Source organism: Ornithorhynchus anatinus, chromosome 9 (assembly GCF_004115215.2).
Source record: "Ornithorhynchus anatinus isolate Pmale09 chromosome 9, mOrnAna1.pri.v4, whole genome shotgun sequence".
Lineage (NCBI taxonomy): Eukaryota > Metazoa > Chordata > Mammalia > Monotremata > Ornithorhynchidae > Ornithorhynchus > Ornithorhynchus anatinus.
The window spans coordinates 61,112,460-61,129,829 of NC_041736.1; the positions used below are offsets into that span (position 1 = coordinate 61,112,460).

The 17,370-nt window shown below is 57.4% G+C and overlaps 1 protein-coding gene across 1 annotated transcript; it reads right to left on the bottom strand.

Moving 5' to 3' along the window:
• Positions 1-51: 51 nt before the first annotated feature.
• SLC3A1 (solute carrier family 3 member 1) lies at positions 52-16,246 on the bottom strand. Its single transcript, XM_029072122.2, has 10 exons — positions 15,462-16,246; positions 14,891-15,070; positions 13,141-13,298; positions 11,063-11,188; positions 4,644-4,763; positions 3,843-3,967; positions 3,176-3,371; positions 2,917-3,084; positions 1,070-1,186; positions 52-671 (listed from the first exon to the last, which is right to left on the bottom strand). Exons 1-10 carry the CDS (start codon positions 15,850-15,852, stop codon positions 231-233), a joined length of 2,022 nt encoding a protein of 673 aa, XP_028927955.1. The 5' UTR covers positions 15,853-16,246; the 3' UTR covers positions 52-230.
• Between the last annotated feature and the right edge of the window lie 1,124 nt (positions 16,247-17,370).

Genomic DNA, 17,370 nt, shown 5'->3' on the forward strand with positions numbered 1-17,370 from the left:
CAGGGAGAGTAGGAGCAGCCTTGTCCAGAGCCCAAGGCATCTGGGCCGTGCTGTGGGGCCCGAGCTGGTTTGGATTTTTATTTAAAACCTTGTTTTATGCCAATCACAACTTCCAGCATGGATCCAACCTAGAAAGGCCTAGCCCAACTAATGAATTCACCCCAGCCAACCCTGAGTTCTGCCAGGCCTGTGGGCAGGAGGCTGCCACGAGCGGGGCCCCCCTCTCTGGCTTAACAGAAGTTGTACAGGAGATCGAAGGCACTGGAGTAACACGCTTTGTCCGAAATGAAGCAGTGCTCTTTGAAGGCCGCATCTTTGTGAAGGGGCACCTTCATTTTGTACTCGAGGATCAGTCCTTCGCCCATTTTCGTGTCGACGACGGCCGTGTCCACCTCCTGGTTCCCGCGATCGAGGTTCGTGCCCAGCCGGATGCCGGCCTTGGCGGGGACCCCCGGAACGTGGCTCCGCAAATTCAACCGGGCCGACTCTCCCACATTGAGCACCACGGTGAGCACTCTGTCCAGGCCGTCCAGCTCGCGGCTGTAGACCACCAGATTCCGGTCGCTCCAGATGGAGCACAGCCAGCCCCTGCTCAGCCGCAGCTCGCCGGCCCTTAAGGCGCTCAGCTCCCGGTAGAGCTTCAGCGTCGAGCCGGGCTGCGTCCACTGCACCTGAAAGACGCGAGGCGCGACGAGGTTGGGGCCGGAACCCTCCCGCCCTCTGAGACGAGCAGGCTTCCGCCGGTGGCCCCGGGCTGCTCTTTCCGAGGCGGCCGACGGCCCCGGCCTGGAGCCGGGGTTTGGACGGGATGAGGCTCTCCCTCCCCCTCTGCCCCTCGCAGATGGCGGAGCGGGGGCGATAAGCCACCAACCCGGGCTCCGCCTGCCATCGGGGCGCAGCTGCCCGCGAGCCCTCCTGCAGCCCGAGGACCGACCTGGCCCACCCCCGACTCGCCAGAAACAGCGCCGCCGGGGTTGTGGGCAACAACGCGCACAAGCCGTCTGTGATGTTGGGGCGGGATAGCGGCCCTAAGAGGGCCCCGCCTAGGATCTCGCCGCTCCGGCCTTACCTCCACGTTGACGGTCTCATAGTTGTCGCTCACGGGTGTCCAGGGCCGCGGGCTCTCCGTAAAGCCGGCGTGGGCCTCGGAGTTCCACTGCATGGGGGCCTTGGAGCCGATGGTCGCCTAGGGCACGGAATACCCCCGGGGGTCAGCGCCAAGGCCGGGATCCGGACGGCAAGCGGGAAGCAGAGCAACGCTCGGGCTGTTGGGACTAGGTTATTGAGAGGGCCGAGAACGGCAGCCGGACTGAGCTAGTCACCCCCCCGTCACTTGGACTGATTACTGTGTTTGACAAGTAGATTTACGACTGCTCTCCTCTCTCTCCCTCTCCGTTCCTAAGTCCTGAACCGGACCCATCGTTTTTGCCCGAACGTGGTGGGTTGGGATCTGGAAGCAGCGTGACCTAGTGGATAGAGCATAGGCCGGCGGTCAGAGGACCTGGATTCTAATCCCAGCTCTGCCACTTGTCTGCCGTGTGATCTCAGATAAGGCACTTAACTTTTCTGTGCCTCAGTTTCCTCAATTGTAAATTGGGGATCAAGTACCCGTTCTCCCTCCCACTTACACTGTGAGCCTCATGTGGGAGGGGACTGCGTCTGACCTGATTAACTTGTAACTGCTTTGTTTTCTAGGAAATCGACATTGAGTGCCATTGACCCAAAGGAGATGGTTGGGTCTGGGGATAAGACAGGGAGGGAGGTGGTTCAAAAATACTTCCAGGATGGATATTTTTGTTTCCAATTCCTAGACTCCTGTCGTGTACAGTTGTAGTGGGAGAGTCTGCCCTCAGCCGGCCAGCGGCGTGGTGTTTTCCTGCCGGCACAGCGCGGTCAGGCCGAGGCAGGGGCTGGGAAACGTGGCGGCATCTCGCCTTGCCTGCTGCCGCGGGTGCCCGTATGACCTCAGTACAGTGCTCTGCACATAGTAAGCGCTCAATAAATACTATTGAATGAATGACCTTTTTCACCTTCGCTGACATCTGGGTTGACTTCGGAGGGACCCAGGTCACAGGCTGAGTGCTTCCGAGTCATTCCCACCGCCTTCCTCCCACATTCCGATGTGTACGTTCCAAGCGTTTAGTACAGTGCTCTGCACATAGTAAGCGCTCAATAAATACTATCGAATGAATGAACGAATCCCGTGCTCAATGAGGACAGGACTGATGGGACAGGGCCCCAATGCCCAGACGGGGCACGGCGCTCTTCTCGAGGCATTGAAGTTCACCCCGAACCTCTCCTTGTCTGGGGCCAACCCGCTTGTCATTTTGATAGTCCGAGAGCAGGCCGCCAGCTGGTGAGAGGGCGGGGGCTGGCATGGCAGCTTGAGAGAGGACAGGCACTCAGAGAGCAGGCCGAGAGCCCACCTCCTCCTCAGGCCAACTATACCGGCCCTTCCACGGTTCTCACAGGTCCGGCCGGGTGGATGAAGATGGGGCAGAAGCAGCTCCGTCCCGGGCCGGGGGGTCCCAGGACCTCTCTGGCGGCAGGACAGGGTCCAACCAGAGCCCAGAATGAAAGCCCGGCCCTGGTCCGGTGAGGACGTATCTCTGCCGGAGCCATTTGGCAGCACGCCGTAACGTGGCTGGAGCGCCGCCACTTCATCTGCCTCGGGTTTAAGCCACGAGGAGAAGTTCCCAACGCTGGTGTCCCCTGGGCAGGGCTCCTGGCAGACCCCTGGGGGACCGAGCCCTAGGCAACATGACAGGTCTGCTTCCGAGCGATGGAGTCATCCGCCAACATCCCCATTCCGGCCCGTTGTCACCAGTGGGATGGAGCCGTGGGGCCTCCCTCCCTGGCCCGGAAAGGGGGATTGGATGACGGCAGTTAGCCGGGGCAGGCTTACGGGTCACTCACCAGATTGTACGTGTCGTTCGGAGAGCCCACCGGCGCGTTACGCATGCCGATCTCTTCCCCGTAGTAAGTGATGGGGGTCCCGGGAAGCGTCAACACGAGCATGTTTAAGACGTCGGTGTAGTTCTCCCCCCAGCGGGAGGACACCCGGGTAAAGTCAGGGCCTCCGGTCTGCAACGAACGTGAAAGGTCATCGGGCCGTGACCCAAAGGGCATACTGGCGACCCCACCCAGCCGACCCACTGGGGACGCGTCCTCTCACCATCCAATTGGGCCATTTCCCTTTGGGCATGTTGTTCATCCAGGCAAGTACGGTGTCCAACACATTTGTCCCAGAAGAATTTGGAAAGGGGGAGAGGAAAGGGTTGAGGGGAAAGTCCGCCTCCTGGATGAAGGGTCGACCGTAGTATATCATGGTGGTATCAATTGTCTCCTCATTGGCTTCAACGCCCATGAACCTGTGCGATATGCCCCGGGAGAGAACGAACCAGAACGATCAGCATGAGCAGAGCCCCGGTCCCGAGACCCCGGACGGTCATCTCCCCCATCGAGAGGATGTCCACTCCGGCGGCCGGAGTCCGGCCGGCGGCCGAGGCGGGAAAGGCCGGAAAGCGTGGTCAGGGACAGCAAATCCCGTATCCTCTGTGACCCCCGGCTGCCGCCTCGGTCCTTGTAGGGGACTCCCTACACTGCATGGCATATAGTAAGTGCTTAACAAATAAGACACACACACACACACACCCCGCCCCCACGCACCCCCACCCCTACCCCAGCTTGGTTTGAGCAGCCCCAGGGAGAGAAGGAATTGGGCTCCAATTTCATTGGTGCATTGAGGCATAGATAGGAGAATATAGGCTGCGGGCTCAGGCAACACTGGCTTCCTTCCGTGAGGCGGGGTTCTCGTGATCCCCCACATTCCCAAGGGTTACCGGTATCTCCCAGGCTCCCTGCTGAACTGGTTCATCGTTTCACGGAAGGCCCGGATGAGGTCATGCATCCCCTCTTGGTTGGTGGTGTAGTCGTGATACAAGTCCGTATAGTTGGTGACGGTGGCCTGTGGGGAGGGACACCAGGGCACCGATGATCTCTCGCACTCCCGATTCCCCCGCTGCCTCGGAGTGACCCGACAGGCGGCCCAGGCCCGTCGGCTCCCTCGGCGGCTCGATTCTCAGAGCCAGAGGCCGTAGTCTGGACACCGACATGGGCATCGGGGGCGACAATGGGGCCGGGGGAAGCCGGGGCCATGGAGGTGGCCGAGGAGGAGTCAGGAGCTGAGAAGTGGGTGCCACTGTCCCCTTCGGGGCAGGACTGAAGGGTGCTCTCTGTCCCCAGTTGTCCTGTTGTCAACTGGATCCAGGGCACATTGGCTTCTGTCCCTATGCCAGAAACCCGTGGAGCGCCGCTTCACGCCCCCGGTCGCTGGGGGCCGGGAACCAGCACTCGCCACCTTCTTGGACATCCCTCCTCTGGGCAACCGGTCCTGCTCTCCACCCACCCCCAGGCCCGCTCTCGGGGCCGCCTTCCCCGGGCGGGCCAGGCCACGGGCCTAATTCCATCTGCAGGTACCCAGCCGGGGAGCCCCGGGCCAGCGTGGCACCGTGCCAACTGAGGCTCGGGTAGCGAGGCCTCCAGTCCCCGGCCAAAGAGCCGGTGGGGGTTGGCCCGATCCCCCGTTGCCCCACCCTCTCCGCCCCTTCTCCGCGGCAGCCGAGGGACAGGTGGGCCCTTACCGAGGGCTGGCTCCCGTCAACCTGAGGCTCGTTTCTCAGGTGGGTCGCTTCCAGCAGAAACCTGGCAGCATCAAAATGGAATCCGTCAACTCCCTTTCCGAGCCAAAAGCGAATGATCTCCTAAACCCGGGAAGAAAGGCAGAGGTGGATGAGTGCAACCCGGCCCACGCATCCCCATCTGTCACTGGGGATGGGATAAAGATTCCAGCCACCCGCCGCCCCCATCCCCCCTTAGATCTTCTCAGATGTGGGGCGGTGTAGGAGGGGCATCAAATTTGACCCGTTCCCCGATGGCCTCAGGCCACACTTCCGGATCCGAGGGGACAACCCTCCTCCCCTTCCCCTCCCGCCCCGGGCCGGTACCGTTGGCTGGCATCCTACTGCGAGTTTGGTCAAAATCAGGGTCCCAGCCGGGGGGGGGCTCAAACAGCTGTTTCTGTCCATCCCAAGGCCCTCTGTGGCCCAACCGAACCTCACGCCCCGTCAACGGCAGCAGATTCGACCACACCGCGTACACCCTCGGCTCTGACTCGGACGCACAGCCCCTTCTCCTTCCTCCTCTTCTCTGTACATTTTTGCAGGGTGCCGCACCTCCCGCTCGCTCGTCGTGGGCAGGGAATGTGCCCGTTATACTGCCCTATCGTCCTCTCCTAAGAGCTCAGTACAGTTCTCTGCACCCAGTAAGCGCTCAATCAACATGACTGACTCAAAGGCAGGGATCGCACCTGCTCTGTCTCCACACTGGGTTCATCGTACCCTCCGAGGCGCGTAGCAAATGAGATTGATATATCGAGGTGCACAGCACGGTGCTTGGGGAGAAACGGGGCCGAAAGCCCGGTCCCTTCCCTTGGAGGGCTTACGGTCGAAACAGGGAGGTAAGCGGACACAAACGACCAAGCGTAGACCTGACAGAACAGCAGAAACAGCCCAAGGAAAACCAAAGTCGAGATTGAAATCAACGAGCAGACAGACCTGAGTGTGAGGTGGCTGGTGGTGTGGCATAACCGGGGAGGTGGGGTTATTCAGGGAAGACTTCCTGGAGGAGGGGGATTGTTTACAGAAGGCCACTGAAGGAGAGGAGGCCACCTTAGAGAGAAGGAGGGTGGGAGTTCCAAAGAGCCAGAGGTGGAGGAGTTGGAAAGTCTGCTTAGACGGAAAAGCAGCATAGCCTAGTGGAAAGAGCCCAGGCCCGGGAGTCAGAGAACCTAGGTCCTAATCCCGGCTCTGCCCCTTGTCTGCCGTGTGAACTTGGGCAAATCACTTCGCTTCTCTGTGCCTCAGTTACCCCATCGGTAAAATGGGGATTAAGGCTGGGAGCCCTTAGTGGGCAGGGATTGTGTCCAACCTGATTACTTTGTATCTATCCCGGCACTTGGTACAATACCTGGCACCAAGTAAGCACTTGAATACATAAAAATGAAAAGAGTGTGACCGGGGCTGAGGTGGGGGAAGAAGCGGCCAGCTGGTGGAGAATCTGAAAGCCAGTGGCCAGAAGGGTCTGCCAGAGGAAGGCGGCGGAGCCAGGGCCTGGAGGTCAGGTTCACCCGTAGCTTATTCATTTATTTTATTGCTATTGTTCTTGTCTGTCCGTCTCCCCCGATTAAACCGTGAGCCCGTCAAAGGGCAGGGACTGTCTCTACCTGTGACCGATTTGTACATTCCAAGCGCTTAGTACAGTGCTCTGCACACAGTAAGCGCCCAGTAAATACTATTGAATGAATAAATTAATGTCTGTCGCCCCCTCTAGACTGTGACACTGTCAGCATGGCACAATGGATAAAGCCCGGGGCTGGGAGTCAGAAGGTCATGGATTCTAATCCCGGCTCCGTGGCCTTGGGCAAGTCACTTCACTTCTCCGGGCCTCAGTTACCTCATCTGTAAAACGGGGATTGAGACCGTGAGCCCTACGTGGGACAGGGCTGTGTCCAACCCAATTTGCTTGTATCCACCTCAGTGCTTAGTACAGTGCCTGGCACATAGTAAATACTTAACAAATACCATAGCTATTAGAGAAGCAGCATGGCATAGTTACTAGAGCCCAGACTCGGGAGTAAGACGGTCACGGGATCTAATCCTGGCTCCTCCACTTGCCTGCTGTGTGACCTTGGGCAAGTCACTTCACTTCTCTGGGACTCAGTTCTCTCCTCTGTCAAATGGGGATTGAGACTGTGAATCCCATGTGGGACCGCGACTCTGTCCAACCCAGTTTGCTTGTATCCACCTCAGTGCTTAAAACAATGCTTGGCACATGGTAAGCACTAAATAATACCATAATTATTATTATTATTCATTCATTCAATAGTATTTATTGAGCACTTACTATGTGCAGAGCACTGTACTAAGCGCTTGGAATGAACAAGTCGGCAACAGATAGAGACGGTCCCTGCCGTTTGACGGGCTCACGGTCTAATCGGGGGAGACGGACAGACAAGAACAATGGCAATAAATAGAGTCAAGGGGAAGAACATCTCATAAAAACAATGGCAACTAAATAGAATCGAGGCGATGTACATTTCATTAGCAAAATAAATAGGGTAATAGGGTATTATTATTATTATTGTGGGGGGAGAACGTGTCCACCAACTCTGCCGTCTCGTACTCTCCCGAGCACTGAGTACAGTGCTCTGCACACAGTAAGCACTCACTAAAGACGACGGATGGATCGACTGATGGATTGGAGAGGCAGGGCCTCTCCCTTAGCCTACTCCCCAGGGGGTCACAGGGAAGGCAGGGTCCCTGGGTCCAATCCAGGCCAAGTGCCCGGGACTTAACGGAGATAAAGCCTTAGTTTAAGTGCGGGGGCGTCCACTCCCTTTCGCCCACGTAGTCATTCCCTGCCCAGCAGCCGGCGGAGGCCCGGGTTAATCATTCCCCGGCCCTTCGTGGAGTCGCCAAACCCCGCGCCTCCGCTGGGCATCGGGCCCCCTCTCTCCAGCCCGAGCGGTAATCTTGGGTCAGTGATTCCGTTTTACGCGGAGACGGCCCCCCGGCCTCCCCGCGCCCGAGAAGGCTGCAGCTCCCTCCTCCCGACTCCCGGGCCGAGATGCGGGCCCAGCCGGGACCGGGGCCTCGGCCCACGCGGGAACCGTAGCCAGGCCGGGGACCTGCCGGGGCCTCTGCTTGGGCATTTTCCAAGACAGGAGATTAGAGATCTTTGCCGAGATTACCCTCTAGGAGGTGGAGGGTTGGCCGTGGGAAGGCCAAGGCCGTTTCTGCGGTCTGGACTTTCACACCCGTCAGTCCGGAGTTTAATCTCGTCAAAGTATTTGCTGGATAAGCGATTCCACCGGCCTTAATCCCCCGGGCCCACCCCGGCTCCGTGAGAAAGGGCAGTCTCGGGGTTCAGAAGGCTGGCGGGTATCGGCCCCGGCTCGGACGGCGTGTGCCCTCACCCCTCTCTGGCGTCCCGCGGTCGTCAGCCCCGCCTCGCCAAGACCCGGAGCCGCCCCGGGGCCGGTGCCGTCGGCCAGTCGACCCGTCAGTCCGTTTCATTTATTGAGCGCTCACTGTGTGCACAGCACTGTACTAAGCGCTTGGGAGAGTACAACACAGTAGAGTTGATAGACATGTTCCCTGCCCACAACGAGGTCAAAATCTAGAGGGGGAGACAGGCATTAATTTAAATAAATATATAAATTATGGACGAACCTGGCCTCCGGAACCCGGCCCCACGCACTTCCTCTGACAGAGCCATCTGGCCACTGGCTTTCACGCTCTCCACTGCCCCTTCGCCGCCCACCCCCCGCATCTGCCTGGCCCCCCTGCCCCCCTCGCTGTGTCCCGATATGACTGGATCCCGAAGCGAGATGGCAGGCCGGGCAATGGGGGTCAGGACCCCAAAATCCCAGGTAGAGTGAGCCGACGGGGCGGGGGGGAATCTCTCAGGCCATCGAGGCCCCGACTTAAGTATACATGTAATTTAACACTTATTTACTTATCTGTAATTTATTTATATTAATGTCCATCTCCCCCTCTAACTGTAAGTTCAGTGTGGGCAGGGAGTGTCTCCTGTTCTACTGTACTCTCCCAAGCGCTGACCTCAACCTTTCTCCCCTAGCCACACATGTCTGGGGGAGGGATGAGGGGTAAGGAGGTACGGCGAGAGGGCAACCCAGCCTGAGCTCTTCTGCTGATAAAGGGGGGACTTTGTCTCTTCTAAATGACCGTAATGAGCAATCGAATCATTTCCGGGCCCCCTTCCCACATCCAAGGACCCAGGGCCACCCCGACATCAGGGTCCTCCCTGCTGAGGGGTTGGTACAGGATGAGGAGCCAAGCACCAGCCTCAAGGGCAATAATAACACTTAACAATTATGGTATTTAAGTGCTTACTATGCGCCTGGCACTGTACTAAGCACAGGGGTGGATACAAGCAAATTGAGTTGGATGCGGTCCCTGTCCCCGCATAGGGCTCGCAGTCTTAATCCTCATTTTACAGATGAAGTAACTGAGGCACAGAGAAGTAAAATCGATTGCCTGAGGCCACGCAGCAGACAAGTGGAGGAGCCGGGATTAGAACCCATGACCTCCTGACTCCCAGGCCAGTGCTCTATCCACTGTGCCATGCTGCTTCCAGCTCCCTCCCTGTGGACTGTGGCTCACCACCAGGGCACCGCAGACTTGTGGGCAGTGCCCATTGCCCCCAGTGCCCCTGCTCCTAAAAATAATAACCACGATAATAATAATAATAATTATTATGGAAGTTGTCAATAATGATGGTATTTATTCAGTGCTTTCTCTGTGTCCAGCACTTTTTTAAGAGCTGGTTAAGAGCTTAACTATGTGCCAGGCACTTTTCTAAGCACGACAAGCATTTGCTGATCCGGGAAGGAAGCAAATCTTCTAAGCACTGGGGTAGATACAGGTTCATCAGGTTGGACACAGTCTCTGTCCCCCATGGCACCCACGGTCTCAATCTCAATCTTAGGAGAAGCAGCGTGGCTCAGTGGAAAGAGCACGGGCTTTGGAGTCAGAGGTCATGAGTTCAAATCCCAGCTCGGCCACTTGTCAGCTGAGTGACCGTGGGCAAGTCGCTTAACTTCTCTGTGCCTCAGTTACCTCATCTGTAAAATGGGGATTAAGACTGTGAGCCCCACGTGGGGCAACCTGATTCCCCTGTGTCTACCCCAGCGCTTAGAACAGTGCTCTGCACGTAGTAAGCGCTTAACAAATACCAACATTATTAATCTCCGTTTTACAGATGAGGAAACTAAAGCTCAGAGAAGTTAAGCGACTTGCCCAAAATCACACAGCAGACAAATGGCAGAGTGGGGATTTGAACCCAGGTCTTTCTGACTCCCAGGCCTGTGCTCTATCCTCCCGAGCTCACCTGCCTCAGACTCCCCAGCACAGAATAAGCGATTAAAAAATACCACTATTATTATCAGTAGGCACCCGATATACTGCCTTGCCCACGGTAAAGCAGCAGCACAGCCTAGTGGAATGAACATGGGCCGAGGGGTCAGAGGGACCTGGGTTCCAGTACCGGCTCTGCCACTTGTTGGCTCTGTGACCTTGGACGGGTCACTTCATTTTTCTGTGCCTCAATCACCTCATCTGTCAAATGGGGGGCAGAGCACTGTTCTAAGCGCTGGGGTAGACACAGGGGAATCGGGTGGTCCCACGTGGGGCTCACAGTCTTCATCCCCATTTTACAGATGAGGTAACTGAGGCGCAGAGAAGTGAAGTGACTTGCCCACAGTCACACAGCTGACAAGTGGCAGAGCTGGAATTCAAACCCATGACCTCTGACTCCAAAGCCCATGCTCTTTCAACTGAGCCACGCTGCTTCTCTAACTCTCTAACTCTTACTCTCTCCTCCTAAGACTGTGAGTTCCACGTGGGACAGGGACCGTGTCCAACCTGATTACCTTATATCTGTCCCAGTGCTTAGAACGGTTCTTGACACATCATAATAATTATAATAATAATAATTATGATATTTGTTAAGCACTTACGATGTGTCAAGCGTTGTTCTAAGCACTGGGATAGATAAAAGATAATCAAGGTGGGCTCAGTCCCTGTCCCACGCGGGGTTCACAGTCTCGATCCCCATTTGACAGATGAGGTAACTGAGGTCCAGGGAAGTTAAGTGACTTACTCAAGGTCACACAGCAGACAAGTGGCGGGGCCGGAATTAGAACCCATGACCTTCTGACTCTCAGGCCGGAGTTCTACCCATTAGGCCATGCCGCTTCCCACATAGTAAGCACTTAACAAATGCCGTGATCATTAGGCATCTAGGACTGGGCCCTGCATAGATAAGATTGATTGATTGATCGATTGGCTGACCAACAGGCCTCCCAGGACAGCTCTGTGGGCTGGGCTGGCGTTCAATCCATCCTGCTGGCCGCCGCTGGGAGGTGGCGGTTGTAGGCGGCAGATGCCGCAGCCCCCGCCCAACCCTGTAGCCCCCTCACCTTGATCTCCTCCTGGACGGCGGGGTGGCGGACGTTCAGGTCGGGCTGCTCCTTGCGGAACTGGTGGAAGTAGCACTGGCCGCGCTCCCTGTCCAGCTCCCAGCTGGAATTCCCGAACACGCTCAGCTGGCCCGGGAAGGAAGCAGATCATCGGGAACGCGCTACCGCCGGCACGGGGATAGCCGGGGTTCCCCGGGGGCTGCCAAGGGTCTCCGGGGATTGCCGGGGGCCTCCAGAGCTCGCTAGGAATCTCCGGGGGCCGCCGGAGGCCTCCAGGAATTGCAAAGAGATGCTAGGGCTCGATAATAATAATAACGTTGGTATTTGTTAAGCGCTTACTGTGTGCCGAGCACTAAGAGCTGGGGTACACACAACGTAATCAGGTTGTCCCACGTGAGGCTCACAGTTAATCCCCATTTTACAGAAGAGGGAACTGAGGCACAGAGAAGTAAAGTGACTTGCCCAGAGTCACACAGCTGACAGGTGGAGGAGCCGGGATTAGAACCCATGACCTCCGACCCCTAAGCCCGGGCTCTTTCCACCGAGTCACCAGGGGCCTGCCAGGGGTCTCCAAGAATTGCTAGGGTGCCGCCAGGGGTTCTCCAGGGTTGCCCAAAGGTCGCCGAGAATCGTCAGGGGCTGCCAGGGGTCGGTAGGGGGTCACCAGGGGTGTCCAGGAATTGCTGAGGGCTACCGGGTCGCGCCAAGAAACGCAAGGGCCCCCAGGGGTCGCCAGGAGATGCCGGCCGAGGCCCACCGGGGGTCGTTCGGGGTCTCCGGGGTCCGGCAGGGCCCTGCGGGGGTCGCCGGCCCCGTCGGACGGTAGCCCACCACCCCCTGCCTGCCCTTCCGCCCCGCCATGCGGGGTGGGAGACCAAACACGGTGGCTATCGCGGGGCCCGGAGGTCCGGGACACTAGGGTGAGAAAGGCCGAGCCCACTTCCCCTGGGGCTGGGATTTGGGGAGAAGCAATTCCCGGATAATAATGATAATGGCCTTTGTTAAGCGCTTACTATGTGCCGAGCACTGTTCTAAGCGCTGGGGTAATAATAATAATAATAATAATGTTGGTTTTTGTTAAGCGTTTACTCTGTTCAGAGCCCTGTTCTAAGGGCTGGGGGAGATACAGGGTAATCAGGTTGTCCCACGTGAGGCTCACCGTCTTAATCCTCATTTTACAGATGAGGTCACTGAGGCCCAGAGAAGTGAAGTGACTTGCCCACAGTCACACAGCGTGGCTCAGTGGAAAGAGCCCGGGCTTGGGAGTCTGAGGTCATGAGTTCGAATCCCGGCTCTGCCACTTGTCAGCTGTGTGGCTGTGGGCAAGTCACTTCACTTCTCTGGGCCTCAGTGACCTCATCTGTAAAATGGGGATGAAGACTGTAAGCCTCACGTGGGACAACCTGATCACCCTGTATCTACCCCAGCGCTTAGAACAGGGCTCTGCGCATAGTAAGCACTTAACAAATACCAACACAGCTGACAAGTGGCAGAGCCAGGATTCGAACCCAAGACCTCTGACCTCCAAGCCCGTGCTCTTTCCACTGAGCCACGCTGCTTTTCTAATAATGTTGGTATTTGCTAAGCGCTTACTATGTGCAGAGCACTGTTCAAAGCGCTGGGGTAGGTACATAAGGTGATCAGGTTGTCCCATGTGGGGCTCACAGTCCTAATCCCCGTTTCACAGATGAGTTAGCTGAGGCACAGGGAAGTCAAGTGACTCGCCCAGAGTCACACAGCTGATCAGTGGCGGAGCGGGATTAGAACCCACGACCTCTGACTCCCAAGCCCGGGCTCTTTCCACTATGCCACCTGCCCATCCCCTTCCCGCCGCTGTGAACTCCAACCCGACCCCAGTCTTGCCCCGCATCCGCCCCGCTCCCCCACGGTCCCCATCGCGGCTGGGCCCCCGGCCGAGGGAATGGGTGCAGGGGCAAAACGGAGGTGGGGGGTGAGGGTGGGGTGGAGGGCGGGATAGGGGGCGCCCTTGACCCGGTCGGGTCGGGTCTGTGCCCCACCCCGTGCTCAGGGTCCAGGTCCGTGCCCGCCGAGCACCGGGGAGCAGGTCCGGGCCTCACCCAGTTGTTGGGGAGGTCGGTGGTGCCGTCGTCCAACAGGGTGCAGTCGTGCCAGATGTAGTAGTCCGCGTACTTGCCCGTCCGGTTCCGGCTGAGCTGGAACCAGGGGTGCCGGTCACTCGTGTGGTTCGGGATGAAGTCCGTAATGAGCTTCAAACCTTTCCGGGCAGAAGTGGGAACGTGGCACCCAGACCGTTCCTTCACCCAAGAAGGCTCGTGCCCACATCCACGCCCATACTCCTCCCAAACCCACACCCCACCCCAACTATACACCCCGACAGTGTATTCAGACCCAGGGAATACGGTGTCCATCGCAAGGACAGGCCGATGGATGCACTCCTTTTCTTGATTCCCACCCTTTTTTTTGGAGGGGGAGGTGGTGTATTTGTTATATAGAGAGAAACAGCGCGGCTTAGTGGCAAGGGTCCGGGCTCGGGAGTCAGAGGTCACGGGTTCTAATCCCACCTTCGCCACTTGAGGCCACTGAGGCCCAGAGAAGTGAAGTGACTCGCCCCCAGTCACACGGCTGACAAGTGGCAGAGCCGGGATTCGAACCCATGACCTCTGACCCCCAAGCCCGGGCTCTTTCCACTGAGCCCCGCTGCTTCTCTAATAATGTTGGCATTTGTTAAGCGCTTACTATGTGCAGAGCACTGTTGTGTGTGACCTTGGGCAAGCCACTTACTTCACTTCTATGTGCCTCAGTTACCTCATCTGGAAAATGAGGATGAAGATCATGAGCCCCACGTGAGACAACCTGATTACCTTGTATCTACCACAGTGCTTAGGATAGTGCTTGGCACAAAGTAAGCACTTTACAGATACCACAATTATCATTATTATATGTTTACTATGTGCCAGCTTTTGTTTTTTTTAAATGGTATTTGTTAAACCCTTACTATAGCCAGGCACTGTACTATGCGTTGAGGTAAATGCAAGCTGATCAGCTTGGACACAGTCCCTGTCTCACTTAGGGCTCCCAACCTTAATCCCCATTTTACAGATGAGGGAACTGAGGTCCAGAGAAGTGAAGTGGTTTGCCCAAGGTCACACAGCAGACAGGTGGTGGATCCAGGAGAAGCAGCGTGGCTCAGTGGAAAGAGCCTGGGCTTCGGAGTCAGGGGTCATGTGTTCGACTCCCGGCTCTGCCACTTGTCAGCTGTGTGACTGTGGGCGAGTCACTTAACTTCTCTGTGCCTCAGTGACCTCATCTGTAAAATGGGGATTAACTGTGAGCCTCACGTGGGACAACCTGATTACCCTGTATCTACCCCAGCGCTTAGAACAGTGCTCTGCACATAGTAAGCGCTTAACAAATACCAACATTATTAGAACCGAGGGTCTTCTGACTGCCGGGCCCGGGCTCCATCCACTGGGCCACACTGCTTCTTGTTCCGTCCTGTTCTTATCCGCAGGTGTCCGCTCCTCGAAGGAAGGGACCGCTTTGACTATATCTCATTCCCAAGCACTCAGTAAAGCACTCTGCACCCACTGGGCACACAGCAGGCACCGGGTTGCAGTACCCCGCACCCAGTAGACACACAGCAGGCACCTCGCGCAGGGCCCTGCCCAGTAGGCCCACAGGAAATGCCCAGTACAGTGCTCTGCACCCAACAGGAGCCCAAAACCCACGATTGAATGAATGTTTACAACAAAGACGGGACAAATAAATTAATCAAAAGCAGGGAGAGGGGAGAGAGGAATGCAGATGCTTCCCACACCCTCGCTCCCGACCTGGCGTGAAACCTGCCTTTGTCGTGGATAGCCGCCACCAGATTCTCAAAGTCCTTCATCGTCCCGAAGACGGGGTCCACTTCCCGGAAGTCCTCGACGCCGAATCGGAAATCTCTCAGCGATGACTTGTAGAAAGAATTGAGCCAGACGGTCTTCACGTTCAGACTCGCGATGTGGTCGAGCTTGTCCTGAATGCCTGCACACCGACCGTTCCCGCGATTGTCCCCCAATGCCTCCGAAGACCTATTCTCCTTAAGGGCCGCCCTCCATCCTCACAGCGCCCCTGGGAGGCAGGGCTGAGCCTCCCCGGGTTACCAAGGAGACTGGGCTCCACAGGCTTACCCGAGGTCACACGGTAGGGCAGGGGGAGAGTTGGGACTCGAACCCAGGACACCGGTTCCCCCGGGGACAAAAATCTTGGTGGGGGGGGGGGGGACACATTCATCGGGGTCCGACTGCCGCTTTGAACTGCCCCCCTACCCCAAATCCCTCCACTCCCTCCCTGCCCCCTCCCCAGGCCCAATTCCATGCCCCCAAGGGAATCAGGAGAGGAGAGCGGGGATGGAGAATAGCACACAGGCACCCACCTCTGAAATCCCCGTTCCCGTCCCGGTCGCTGTCCCGGAAGGAGCGGGGGTAGACCTGGTACATGGGGCCGGCCTGCCACCAGTCCAGACACTTGGGGGACAGGGCGATGACGGCCACGGTGGCCGCCACCAGCACGAGCACGGCCACCACCACCAGCCAGAAGAGCACGTCGCGGGGGACGCGGTAGCGGGCCTGGCTCGAGTACTGCAGCAGGACCTCCTTGGGCATCCCCGCGTACGGCTTCGACCCCACCCAGGCCGGGACCGGGGACGGGACCCACAGCTCCACCGGCTCCGTCCCGGCCTCGTTCGAGACGAATCCGTTGTTGGTCTCACCCCACGACGCCGGGCTCAGCTTGATGGAGCCCCTCGGGACGTCCGGCCCCTCCATCCCCACGCGGGCCGACTGGGCTACCTGAGCGTGACAGAGAGGACGTTCTCCCAGCTCCCTGACCGGAGTGCGCTACAGCCCCGAGGGCAGGAGTCGGAGAGCACTGGAGCGCAGGAGCAGGAGTCCAGGAGTATAGGATCCAGAGAGCACCGTAGCCCAAAACGCAGGAGACGGAGAGCCCTGGAGCCGAGCTGGAGAACACCGGAGCACGGGGTACAGGAGCCCAGGAGTGCTGGAACCAGACAGCACTGGAGCCGGGAGTGCAGGAGCAGGAGTCCAAGAGTGCAGTAGCCCGGGGAACTGAGCTCCTCACCCGCTTGGCCAAAGTCCAGTCCAGGGACTGAGGGTCAAGAAGCAGGAATTAGCAAGTGGCCTTGCCGTCTTCCTCACGAGACCCGGCAGGAGCCGGGCCCCACAGAGGGCGGTCTGAGGGACGGGGAGCACACTCACTGGAAACGACACCATCATCGACCACAGATTTGAATGGCACAAAGTGTGTTGTCGCGGTGGGGGGGAGGGGGGAGGGGCGGGGCCAGCGTGAGGAAGGGGCTGTTTTCCCCATTTCACATGGCTTCAACTTCCATCTCTATGTGGATGATTCCCAAATCTATCTCACCAGCCCTAATCTCTCTCATTCTCTGCAGACTCATGATTTTCTCCTGCCTTGGGGACATCTCTCGATCGAATGTCCCGTCAACACCTCGAACTTCACATGTCCAAAAAAAGAGTCCTTATCGTCTCACTCAAACACTGTCCGACAATTACTCTTCCCCCTTCCAAGTCTTATGGAAGGCATCTCTCTTCCGAGGCCTTCCCTAATCCCTCCTTTCCTCTTCTCCCACTCCCTTCTGCATCTCCCTGACTGGCTCCCTTTACTCATCCCCCCTCCCAGCCCCACAGCACTTACGTACAGATCTGTCATTTATTTACATATACTAATGTCTTTTTCCCCCGCTAGACTGTAAGCTCGTTGTGAGCAGAGAATGTGTCAGTTTATTGCTGTATTGTGCCCTCCCAAGCGCTTTGTACAGCGGTCCACACACAGTAAACACTAAATGAGGACGAATGAATGAATGAACTGTCCTCCTCACGACTTTCCCGTCACCGTAGATAGCACCAACCTCCTCCCTGTCTCGTAAACTTACAGCCTTGGCGTTAGTCTGGAATCACGGCTCTCATTCAATCCACACATTCAATCTGTCACCAAATTCCGTCGGTTCTACCTTCACAACATCGCTGCGATCCACCCTCTCCTCCCCATCCAAACCGCTACCACGTTAACCTAAGCACTCATCCTAGCCCGCTTTGATTACAGCGTCGGCCTCGTCGCTGACCTCTCTGCCTCCTGTCTCTCCTCACTCCAGTCCATACTTCACTCAGCGGCCCACGTCATTTTCTGCAGAAACGTTCAGCCCGGATTTCCCCACTCCACAAGAACCTCCAGTGGTCGCCCATCCACCTCCGCATCAAACAGAAACTCCTTTCCAACGACTTTAAAGCACTCGATCACCTTGCCCC